The sequence below is a fragment of the Cebus imitator genome, unplaced genomic scaffold, assembly GCF_001604975.1.
Source record: "Cebus imitator isolate Cc_AM_T3 unplaced genomic scaffold, Cebus_imitator-1.0 Scaffold537, whole genome shotgun sequence".
NCBI lineage: Eukaryota > Metazoa > Chordata > Mammalia > Primates > Cebidae > Cebus > Cebus imitator.
Genome location: NW_016107852.1, coordinates 1,635,879 through 1,648,986, shown reverse-complemented (window position 1 = coordinate 1,648,986; position 13,108 = coordinate 1,635,879). Strand labels below are relative to the sequence as shown.

At 36.6% G+C, this 13,108-nt stretch overlaps 1 protein-coding gene across 2 annotated transcripts in view; it reads right to left on the bottom strand.

The window, feature by feature from the left end:
- CDKL2 (cyclin dependent kinase like 2) overlaps window positions 1-13,108 on the bottom strand; it is a 50,467-nt gene that overhangs the window by 25,193 nt on the left and 12,166 nt on the right. The window contains exons 3-7 of one of the 2 annotated variants that reach the window (XM_017514740.2): window positions 11,843-12,037; window positions 6,100-6,278; window positions 4,751-4,863; window positions 3,563-3,702; window positions 934-1,022 (exon numbers count right to left, since the gene is read on the bottom strand). In XM_017514740.2, the coding sequence (XP_017370229.1) occupies window positions 934-1,022; window positions 3,563-3,702; window positions 4,751-4,863; window positions 6,100-6,278; window positions 11,843-12,037 (716 nt within the window). The remainder of the gene's footprint in view (window positions 1-933; window positions 1,023-3,562; window positions 3,703-4,750; window positions 4,864-6,099; window positions 6,279-11,842; window positions 12,038-13,108) is intronic. The other variant, XM_017514743.2, reaches the window with a different exon arrangement.

The window sequence follows — 13,108 nt, the reverse complement described above, 5'->3', positions numbered from 1 at the left end:
GGGATGGTGGGGGGTGGGGAGCTGGGGAGAGATAGCAAGGGGAGAAATGCCAGATGTAGGTGATGGGGAGGAAGGCAGCAAATCACACTGCCACGTGTGTGCCGATGCAACAATTTTGCATGTTCTTCACATGTACCCCAAAACCTAAAATGCAATAAAATAAATAAATGGGAAAAAAAAAGGCAAGACAGACAAATGGATTTTATTTTAACAAAGGAAGAAAAACTCAGATTCCACAACACAACCAGCCTTTAAGAAACTACAACTGTCAAGTTTTGTTATAGAACCAAAGAATACCCACAATTATCTTAAAAGGCTATTAAAATATTCTATTTCCAACTACATATTTATGTGAGGCCAGAGTTTCTTCATATACTTCCACAAAAACAACATATCACAACTAATTGAATACAGAAGCAAACGGGAAAACCTAGCTATCTTTTATTAAGCTACGTGTTAATGCCACTCATCTCACTACTTTGTTTTGTCAGCTGCACTGTTGCCAGCAGCTTGAGCAGCACAGAAGACCATGACAGCAACTCTGGCACCCACAGGTTTGGCACATCAAGGTCTCCAGCACACCAGCAGTGTCAGCAGTATCAAAGGACTTGGTGTGGTATGAATTGGGCAGCAACAGGAGATGGCACCTTTGTAACTGCATTGGCATCTAAGATAATGGCATCACACAGTTGGAAGCAACATAGAAATCAGTGAACTGACTGGTAGATGTCACCACAGGGAGACAGAAAGAAGAGCGTAAAGTGACTGCTTCATGCAAACCAAGAGCACTAATTTAGTAAATGCAGGAGACCACCCCTAGGAGCTGCATGTAGGTAGGAACAGAAATAAGAGAAATGCTGTTTGTGACTACTGTGGAAAACTTACTTTAACCCTAGGTTGGTATGACCTGAAAAACATGGGTTAGTACTATACCTCTCAGCAAATCCATCCATTTGAAAGAAATCATGGTATAAGAGCTCAGCACAGAAGGGCCTTTTGTCAGGGTCAATATGTAAGCATTTCTGAAAAATTAAAAACACTTAGAGTTCATATCAAAGAAAAACTACCTACGTTTAAACTTACAAATATATTTTTTAAATGCCTCTTTATAGTCAACGATTTTTTTTAAGACAGGGTCTCACTCTGTCGCCCAGGCTGGAATGCAGTGGTGCAATCACGGCTTAACCTCAGCCTTGACCTCTCCAGGCTCAGGTGATCCTTTCACCTCAGTCTCGAATAGCTGGGACCACAGGTTCACACCACCAAGCCCAGCTAATTTTTGTATTTTTTGTAAGACAGGGCTTCCTCATGTTGCCCAAGCTAGTCTCAAATTCCTGGGCTCAAGCTATCCCCCCTCCTCAGCTTCCAAAAGGCTGGGATTACCAGCGAGATCCACCATGCTTGAGTGCCAATGAATTTTAAACTATAGTCAAGGATAAAGATTAATCACAAATCTAGGCAGTGACCATCAATGGTTGCTAGTATCATAAAAAGAAAGACCACCAAACATTCAGTGTCTCTACACAGAAATACACAAACCTCCTGTGAAGTAGTGTTACCAAAAAATCAACATGATTCTGATCAAGCTCTAACTCTACTGTGAGTTTATAAGAAAAACAGGACACAGAGAAACATGTATACTGCATTATGTAGAAAATTCTAAGGACAAACAACCTACTTTCTTCAACAAATAAATTGCAACATTTAAACAAAAAAGAAAGAGATGAAGAGAAGCTTATAAATAAAGTTTTAAAAACATATTGACCAATGGTAATCTATAGACTTCATTTAGATTCTAATTCAATGTATAAAGTGAAATTTTGTGAAAATTAATGAAACTTTAAATATCAGTAAGATATTTTATGACAGTAAAAAATTATTTGGAATTTTTAAACTTAAGGTTATTATAGAATGGAAGAGAGAGGATTTACCCTGTGCTTATAACTATGCTAGATGCTTTACGAAATTATTTTATTTTATTTTATTGCAAAGTCTTGTTCTGATTCATTAAAACTCTTAAAATGCCAGTAAAAAGAGATGGGACTCAATAAGTATCTTTAAGTGAACAAGAAAAGTTCTCTGTACAACTGTGCTACTTATAAGAAAAATATGATGTCTGGGATTTGCTTCAAAATACTCCAAAAAAAAAAAAAGTTGAAGCGAGTGTGGATAAATCAAACAATATTATCAAAAGCTTGATAATTGTTGAAACTAGATGATGAGTACATAAAGGTTCATTATAAAACTATTCTATTTTCTGTTTGAAATTTTCCAAAATAAAATGTTTTAAAAGTTTTATATGGTTCTACTTGAAGTACACAAGTTGGACGATAGTTTTACCTTTATTCCCTTTATATCTCCTTACAGAGAGATCACAAAGCTTATACCAATTAAAAAATATTTCCATCTGTTAGAAGATTATGTAAAAAACTGGAAATGTATTATTCTAAGAACTTGTTATCATTAATTATAAGCTTACTAAACTTCATGAGTTAAAGAATTTAAAAACATACTAGTGCAGAGAAGACAGAAAAAAAGAAAAAAAAGAATTAAAAAACAAAAAAAAAATTGGGTAAATGTGATATCTTAGTGTTTCAGAGGTAGATATTTTAACAATACTTTAAACAATCTTAGCTAATGAGAATTTTTTGAGCTAATAATTCCAAAACTGTCAACTCTTAGAGTTGATTCTCACTTGATAGAGTGAGAATCTCTTCAACATCTTCCTTAATCAAATACAACAAAAAAGTATTGGTCATTTGTAGACTGGCTGCAGCAAATCCAGTGGTTAAGCAAAAACTCCTTTGACAATACCATACAGATCATGATTCTATGCCCTACATTTTCATATTTTCCTACTTCTCTATCCTTTTTTTTTTTCTATTCTTTTCTCTCTTTTTTTGAGACAGAATTTCACTCTGTCACCCAGGATAGAGTGCAGTGGCGCGATCTCAGCTCACTATAACTTCTGCCTCCTGGGTTCACGTGATTCTCCTGTCTCAGCATCCCAAGCAGCTAGGATTACAGGTGCACGCCACCACGCCCAGATAATTTTTTTGTATTTTCAGTAGACACAGGGTTTCACCATGTTGGCCAGGCTGGTCTCGAACTCCCGACCTCAGGTAATTTGCCTGCCTTAGCCTCCCAAAGTGCTGGGATTACAGGCATGAGCCACTGTGTCTGGGCTCTTTTTATTTTCTTATCCTACTTTTATTTTATTTTCCATTTACACAAGGTTTGCATTTTAAATGTTAAAAGTTAAAATCATGCAGTATTTTTAGGTTTTTAATATGTTTTTCAATGAGGATGTTTTCACATTTACAAAATGCTAGATAACACTAAATGGTTTCTTACTGAGTTTTAGAACAGGTAAAATTTTCAGTCCTTTTTCTCTGAAGTTACCCCCATCAAATTATTTAAATTCTTTCTAAATGTATAAAAATTAAAATCATTAGAGGAAATTGTTGACCTAAAAGATCAACTAGACAAGAAAAAAAGAAAAAACAAGTCTCAATAGTGTATACATTCCCTGTCAGAAAGTATAAACAAAAAATATGATTACCTTTGCTAAATCTATCACCACTTCAGAGAGCTTAGGATAGCGTCTTTCAAGAGGTATTCTTTCCTTGATTTCAGGCAACCTTACTCCAGCAAATACAGGATTTTTATAAAAAAGCTCCTGATGTCTTGGAATTAGATTACCTGGAAGTGAAAACAGCACATATCTCTGTTATTATACAACTTGGTNGAGACAGGAGGTTTGAAATAGAGGAAATAGCGGAACACAGTTTATGGAGTTTGGGCTCTCTCAGCATGCAAAATTGACTAAAGACAATGCTGTTACTGTGGCGGTACACAGCAGTATTAAGGAGTGTAGGAAAAGGACAAGTAAAGAACATTTTATAACCTTCCAGAGATAAGTACCAGCACTTTGTTTCTAACTACAAAGCATAAAGTGCTGAACAAAACAATAAAAACATTAATAGTCATATGGACAGGATCTAATCTAGATAAATCAGTTCTACCCCTTTAAGAATTTAATATTTGGTCAACAGATTTTGTGCTTATATTAAGGTCAGATTTGAGCACTTCATCTTTTTTCTCAACTTTAGTATCTAGTTGAATATAAAATACATCTGAAAATTCCACTGTAAGAAGCCATTGTACTGCTTATTGAATTTCTAATGTGAAAACTTCAAATCAAGTAGTTAAATAGTTATTTCTAAGCTCCATCCTCAACTTTGAAGTTGATATTTCAACAAACGTCAGATTTTCACAGTCCAGCTTTGAAATTCTGTCAAAAGCACTAACAGCAAAAGTCCAAATCTGAGGCAAGATTAAGCAACCTTGGAAATCTCTGTGTCTCTCCTCTTGAATATGAAAGTAGGGACAGTAGTTATATTACACCAAATGCTCACTAACTCAAAAATAATAAATGATCATTGTATCCTCTCTATATGTAATTAACTATATGTAAAAGTGCAGAGAAACGCACAACCTCTGCTCTTTTCCTCTCTGTTGAGGGAAAAGGGGAGGTGAGTGTGATTAAGAACATGCATCAGATAGACCAATGCCAGACTGAAGGGAAAAAATAAATTAAAACACACACACAATTTTTCTATGTGCTCCCTATCTTCACTTAAAACGTATATAATCTTTAATGTAACAGCTTAAAATATCACAAACACACACACACAAACAAATGCACAGAAAAATCTCTAAAATTTAAAATGCAGATGTGTAATCTTACCTAAACACATCATAATATGATATAGCTGATCAATATCAGAATCTCCAGGAAATAGGGGTTCCCCCATGAACATTTCAGTTACCAGACAACCAATAGCCCACACATCAACAGCCCTGAAAAAAAAGCAATGTGGTGTAAAATCTGCCATCCTAATATGCTCCAAAACCCAAAACGTTTTAAGCACTGAGGTGAGCTCAAAGGAAATGTCAACTGGAGCATTTCAGATTTCAAATTTTTGGGTTTGGGATGCTCCACTGATATAATGCAAATATCCCAAATAAAATAAAAATAAAAACACCCCCTGAAATCTGCAACACTTCTGGTCCCAAGCATTTAGGATAAGGAATACTCAACCTATAGTAACTCTTAAATTACCCATGAAAAGATATTTCCCTATTAAAGTTCTAACTCCCAATTTTGCATAAGTGAGCTTTCTAGAAACTTCAGTCATGTGACATAAAAGGAAAATGCTTTCTGAAAAGCCAGAACTGTTATTATGTATACTTTATTCTGGAAATAAAATTCTCAGGCTCCATTTAGAGCCTATTCATTCTTTGTTTACACATAACTCTAGCAAGCTGGACCAATCTATGCTATGCCATAGCATACCGAAAACAGCATACCAGAAAGAGGAGGTGATTGCTAAGGATAAATACAGTCACAATGAAGAGAACTGAGGGCTGATAGGGATAAAAATTTTAAAACTATCTTACAAATCAGTTATAAAAATTCAAAGAATACGCAAGCATCATTTGGCATAGGAACAACTATCTTAAAATGCTTAAGGTTATTGCTGAATTATAAAATGGCACAAAAATTCTAACGTTAGCAAAATGAGAACTCAGAGTAATCAATAAAAGAACAATATTTAGTGTACTCTGAAAACAGAAATTATAGAAAATATTTTAGAAAGATTTCTATCAAAAACAGTAAAAGTTACAATCCTTTCTTCTTTGAAGAATTCCCTTGTGAAGACAAATTATGTTTTAAAAACATTTTACTTAATTATATTTCTGCCCCCACCTTTGCTTACTCCATCTTGCCCTGTTTCAACAATGTCATATTTAACCAACCAATGTTAACCTCTCTTTACAAGTGACAAATATATCTATTTCTGACGCACTGTATAAAATAGACCACTTAATTTCCCCACCTTTAAAATAAGTATACTTGTTTCACAAGAATGTTTAACGGGGAAGCACCAAAAATGATTACAAACCACCTTATATAGTTCCCTAAACTCTAGCCTTCCTATCAGTATTACAGGGATCATTTATTATATAACAAACATTCCACTGTAGCAAGAAGCAAGAGTTAAAATCTACTCCTCCCCATCATTGCCGTCTTACTTGCCATACTTGACGTCACCAACCAATAGTTCTGGAGCTCTGTACCACCGGGTTGCCACATAATCAGTATAAGCCTCCCCAGGAGCTTCCAATTTACGTGCAAATCCAAAATCACATAGCTTGACAATGCCAGACTGGGAGACTAATATATTCTCTGGCTTTATATCTCTGTGTATGATCTAAGACAAGAAGCAGAGTGTGACAGATGTTAAATAAAATTAATTATTTTGGGGCACCTGCGATGTGCAGGGCATTGCATTTTGTCACTATAAAGAATACAAACAAAAGCATAGAAAGTAAATAACCTAGGACCTAGTTGGGCAAGAAAGAACATTTATACTTGAAATTTTATTTAAACAATGAAAAATATTTGATTAAAATATATTTTTTCAAATTACTAAATCAACTGTTCGATTAATGACTGCTCTCAAAACTAAGAGAGTAAAGCTATCATTGAAGCTGGGGTAATCAGGGAAAATTTTTATGAAAGGGTGGGCTCTAACACAGGCCTTTAATACTAAGTATGATCTAGATAAATAAAGAAAAAGAAGGACAGTCTAAGTGAATGTGACAAAGAGAGCAAGAATGGAAATGGGAATAGATAAGAGATTGTGGGAAAATGTTTTTTTCTAGCGTACAGTTGTAGGAAGTGGAGAAGAAATATCTTAGCTGCCAGACTAGGAAGTGTGGCAAGACCCTGAGAACTCATGGAAGTGACAGACAATGTGGTATTTAAAGATGATGTTGACCATAAATGAGCTAAATCAGAGAGAAAGATGAGATGCAGGAAGCAGAGCAGTGGGACCAGTATGAGGTGATAAGGGCCTAAACTAGGCTGGTATTCAGAGGAATGGGAGGGAGGAGATACAGTTTGGAAATACATTAAATCAAGAATCAATAGACCGGGCACAGTGGCTCATGCCTATAATCCCAGCACTTTGGGAGGCCAAGGTGGGCAGATCACTTGAGGTCCGGAGCTCGAGACCAGCCTGACCAACCTGGTGAAACCCTGTCTCTACTAAAATACAAATAATTAGCTGGGTGTGGTGGTGCATGCCTGTAATTCCAGCTACTTGGGAGGCTAAAGCAGGAGAATTTCTTGAATCAGGGAAGCAGAGGTTGCAATGAGCCGAGATCACACCACTGCCCTCCAGCCTGGAAGACAGAGTGACAGTCCATCTCAAAAATAAATAAATAAATAAAATAGAATTTAGAAGGAGTCTTAGATATTTTGTTTGAACCTGCTAATTCAAAAGAATGGTGGTTCCATTTTCAAAAATAGAAAAGTCTAGAGAAAGTTAGTTTTAATGGAATAATTAGTTTAGTTTTAATCATATGGACTTTTGAGTGGAATGCTGAGCACTCAAGTATAGACATTCATCAGGTAATTAGAAATGTAAAGAGTAAACAAAAACGTCAGTGGTTAAGATTTCTGAAGGAGATATTGGAAGAATAAAACTGGATACTGGTATTCGGATAACATTTAAAAATCTACAGTTAAGCAAAAGACATTATCAGGCCTAATGTAAGCAGATTGTATTTTGAAAAGATAGATTTGTTTTAAAGTCTTTTAGAAGACCGGCATCCTAAGTGGCAATCTACCATTGCCGAGCATGTTGTACAGGCTACCAACTTTTATTACCCTCAATATCAATGGTGAGGACACAGGTCCAGGCTCAAACCACCTGTGCTGTGGTAGAAGGAGCTAAAATGCAAATGAAGAGACCTGGGTCTGGTCACTGGTTTTCAGTACAGCCTGAGACAACTCAATCTTTCTACGTCTATCTTCTCATCCCACAAATGAGAGGGCTACAGTGCCTGATCATCATGTTACTTCCCAACTAATACCTTATTACTTATGGTAACAACAATAGATCCTAAGTATAACCAAGGTGATATGAGTAGAATTTTCCCTAAAACCCGTCGGTGCAGGCTGGGGTAGCCAGAGAAAGAATTTTGAAAAGGGTAGGCTCTCACATGGGTCTTTAATACTAGGTATAACCTAAATAATTTATAATACCTAGTAATTTCAGTAAAAAAGTTGTTTGGAGTTCTACAAACCTCATAATGCTCTATACTATTTGGATCAAACTTGAATTGACATCAACCTTAAATTTGTTGTTAAATATATTATTCAGTCTGGCTCACAAAAAGATTAAAACAGTATTTATATTTTTAAAAATTCAAGTGTTGGCCAGGCGTGGTGGCTCACACCTGTCATCCCAGTACTTTGCAAGGCTGAGGCAGGCAGATCACGAGGTCAGACATTCTAGACCAACCTGGCCAACATGGTGAAACCCCATCTCTACTAAAAATACAACAAAATTTGCTGGGCACGGTGGCGCATGCCTGTAGTCCCAGCTACTCAGGAGGCTGAGGCAGGAGAATCGCTTGAACTTGGGAGGCGGAGGTTGCAGTGAGCCAAGACCACACCACTGCACTCCAGCCTGGGTGACAAAGCGAGCCTCCATCTCAAAAAAAAAAAAATTCAGGTGCTCACATATATAGATAAATATAAAAATGAATAATATATTTGAGAATAAATGTTTTCATTTTCTTAAAGTCTGGCATCTCATCCTTATGTGTACATATATGTGTTTATATGTATGTATGTATGTATGTATGTGTGTGTTTATTTATTCCAACCCTTACCATTATTATCTGTCTGCATTAGGAAGAGAAATGCTAACTGCCCAGAAAACAAAACCTAAAAAATATCTTTAATAATAGCAATAATAGCTAACACTTGAACACTTACGTGTCAGGCACCATTCTAAGTGTTTTTCATGTTTTAACTTATTTTATTCTCACAATAACCCTATGGATAGATGCTATTATTATCTCCATTTAACTGGAGGCTGGGAGTAAAGACTGGAGAAGAGGTACTAGGGTTTGAGAAGAAAGAGGGTAAGAAATCATAATCTAGAAGAGTTTAAGAGTAAATGGAGGAGGTGGGGTGCAATGGCTCACGCCTGTAATCCCAGCACTTTGGGAGGCTGAGGCAGGCAGATCATGAGGTCAGGAGTTCAAGACCAGCCTGAGCAACATGGTGAAACTCCATCTCTGCTAAAAATACAAAAATTAGCCAAGCGTGGTGATGGGCACCTGTAATCCCAGCTATTCAGGAGGCTGAGCAAGAGAATTGCTTGAACCAGGGAGGCAGAGGTTGCAGTGAGCCGAGATCACAGCACTGCACTCCAGCCTGGGTGACAGAGCGAGACTCCCTCTCCAAAAAAATAAAATAAAGTAAATAAGAGCAAATGGAGGCTGGGCACAGAGGCTCAAGTCTGTAATCCCAACACTTGGGGAGGCCAAGGTGGGAAGATCATTTGAGGCCAGGAGTTCAAGACCAGCCTGACCAACATGGTGAAACCCCATCTCTACTAAAAATACAAAAATTAGCCAAGTATGGTGGTGCACACCTGTAATCCCAGCTACTTGGGAGGCTGGGGCAGGAGAAACACTTGAACCCGGGAGACAGGGGTTATAGAGAGCCAAGATCACGCCATTGCACTCTAGCCTGGGTGACAGAGTGAGATTCTATCTCAAAAAAAAAAAAAAAAAAGAGTAAATGGACTAGAAAAAAAGTAGTATGACTACCAGGCAACCTTAATAACACTAATACTGCCTTGAGACAAGTGTTCATAAATTATAGTGAGATCAGTTCTCCACCCATAAAAATTCACATTTTCCATAAAGAGATATGTAAATGCTCTGAAGCTGAGCAGGGAACCACTGGATTTTACAATCTCTTTTCTTTTTTCTTTGTCTTTTTTTTTGGGAGAGAGTCTCACTGTGCTGCCCAGGCTTGAGGGCAGTGGCGCCATCTCAGCTCACTGCAACCTCTGCCTCCTGGGTACAAGCAATTCACCTGCCTCAGCCTCCCAAGTAGCTGGGATTACAGGCAACTGCCACCATGCTTGGTTAATTTTTTGTATTTTTAGTAGAGATGTGTTTTCACCATGTTGGCCAGGCTGGTTTCTAACTCCTGACCTCAAGTGATCCACCCATCTTGGCTCCCAAAGGGCTAGGATTACAGGCGTGAGCCACCATGCCCAGCCTAAAATCTCTTTCCTTAAAGACAGAATGGCACTCATGTCAGCAGTACTTGACTCTAAACTGCCTAGATGTATCTGTACATCTAAAGGTAGAATGTGTTATTAAACATGGGTTGATTCATCAGGAAAGTATAAAAATAAAGGGAAACAGAAGCAATATAAGCAGAACACATTCAAATGCGCTTCTACAGGGAGACAGACAATGATTCTTTTTGCTTGCTGGTTCCACCGGCAAGCCTCTCCTTAGTACAGAGATGAATGTAGGGCATTCAGCCACCTAACTTCAAGTATTACAGACACATTGGGAAGATATCATCATTTTTATGAAGAAGGATGAATCAATATCTTTTAAATTGATACCATTAAGTATTTGATTCACTAACACCTCATGCTGATCTGATTTCTTGCAAAAACCAACATTATTATTATTCTGTTTTATATATATTTCTTCCCTGTAACAATTATCTCTTTTTGCAATTTAGTAAACTGGCATTCAGACTCCTGGGTTTGGTCAATGTGAGTCTGCCCTAAGAGACAGAGTCTCAAAATTACATTTCTCAAAATAGATTTTCTGAGCCTGGATCATTCCAAAGTTTCCAGGAGGCCACTATGGGTGGCCTCCTAAAAAGGGCAGTGTTTTTCCCAGTAGAAACTAAGTATCTGCCTCTACTGAGCAATTTTTCTAACACACACACACACACACACACGTAAACTTCACACTATAACTCAATGACATAATAAAACTACACAATAAAAGATAGTTTAAAAATTAAAGACAGTGAATACTAATAACAACAACAAAAAAATATATCCATTAGGTGGCAGGTATGTAAAATGATTTTTTCTTTCTTCATAATTATCTTTAGTTTTTAATTATTCTACCATTAACATTTATTACTTTTATAATCACACAAAAAATGACATTTAAAATATTTTGTAAAACTGGCAAAATCTATGTGCTGAGTTATTCATTTATACTTTATAGGTATCACTCATCTTGGAGGTGCTTTTATATGATATTCAAAGGATATAAAATTATTGTGACAGACTACAGGGTAAGGGTAGAAATTTTCATATATTTACACTTTGTAATTAGGCAAGATTAATTAATCTATACATTTGTCAAAATTCATCACTTGGCATTTGTGCATTTCACTTAGAAAATGTGATCTGCACATGTACCCCAGAACCTAAAGTACAATAAAAAAAGAAAAAAAGAACAGAAAACAGGGCCAGGAGCGGTGGCTCATGCCTGTAATCCCAGCACTTTGGGAGGCTGAGGCAGGCAGATCACAAGGTCAAAAGTTTGAGACAGGCATGGCCAACATGATGAAATCCCATGTCTACTGAAAATACAAAAATTAGCTGGGCGTGGTGGCCCATACCTGTAATCCCAGCTACTTGGTAAGCTAAAGCAGGAGAATTGCTTGAACCTGGGAGGCGGAGGTTGCAGTGAGCCGGGATTAACCTCCGCCTCAGCACGGGCGACAGAGCAAGACTCCGTCTTGGAAAAAAAGAAAATAAATATGTAACTCCAATTAATGAGATGTATAGATGAAGTATTAGTGTTAAAGTGTACTAACGTCTACAACTTATTTCCAAATGCATAAATCAATAAGACAGATTAAATGATTAATGAATGAATAACTATGTGATAAAGCAAATTATTTAAACCCAATACTTACATTGTGACTGTGACAAAATCCAATTCCATTAATAATCTGAAACAAATACTTTTGAACTACTTGGTAGTCTAGTCCATTTGGAAAGAGCTCTAAGTCATCAAGAATTGTGTGGTCAACAAATTCAAAAATTAGGTACCATCGTTTTTTCTTCTTATACACTTCCAAGAGATTCACCAAATTTTCATGCCTCAGTTGCTATTATAAAAAAATGCAAAACAGCTGTTATAAAAAATGCAAAATAATTTATATAAGATCAAATTATTAGCAATTAATTATAATTTAAAATAGATCTTAGCATAAGAAAAACAAATAAAATGCATATACAGTGTAAATTGTAAAAGCATATTCTGGTTTTTAAACTACAATTGAGAGACTATATTGGTCCTTTCTCCTCTCAGAGAACAAAATAAAGCCAATAAGAAAAAGAAGTGTAACTCCATCTTTGATGAAACTAAGAGGGGCCTATGACCCCTACTCACAACAGGGATGGGACTACCAAATGTAATCAAGGTCAAACAGGAATATAGGAAGACACCAAAAGATCATCTGTGGCTACAAAGCTAGCAGAGTAAGAGTTCACACTTTGTAATTAGGCAAGAGAACACAAAAGCCAGTGACATACCCTGAAAAGACAAAAACGTCCTTCTTTAATATAATGAAAATAAGGCTCATAGGCAGCAGTGAAAACATCCCTAGGACTGAATGGCACCAAGAAACAGCAGGGGAGAAGGGCCAGATAAGGAATCACACAGAAACAAATTTGCCAGAAACAATCTCTCAGTGGGGCAGAGTAGAAGGCAAAACAATTCATTATGAACAAACCTGCAACTGCACGTGTTAGAGAAATTAAAGCTAATAGAATTCAATCCCACACTCAGGCATATGTGATAACAAACACTATTGTGAATTATGGTAAATTCCTGCTAGCCTAGAACAAAGTCATGGCCTCTCCCCCAAATGAACCTCCTACAAATAGTCCTCCAAGGACTCACACTTTTATTACAAGAAACAATCAAAGAGGAACCAACAAGGATCTATTCAAAGATGTGAGAAATGAGGAAGAAATAAGAAATAAATACAAATGGTAGATTAACACTCACTAGAAAAAAAAATGTTGCCACCTTTAGAGGGAAAGAAACCACTGGAATACAGAATACAGCTCTCAAAATGCTCAAGAAAATCAAGTATGATCCAGGAATTTTATACTCAATCAAATTGTCATTCACGTAAAAGACAACATGAGTATTGAATCCATTTAATGCAGGA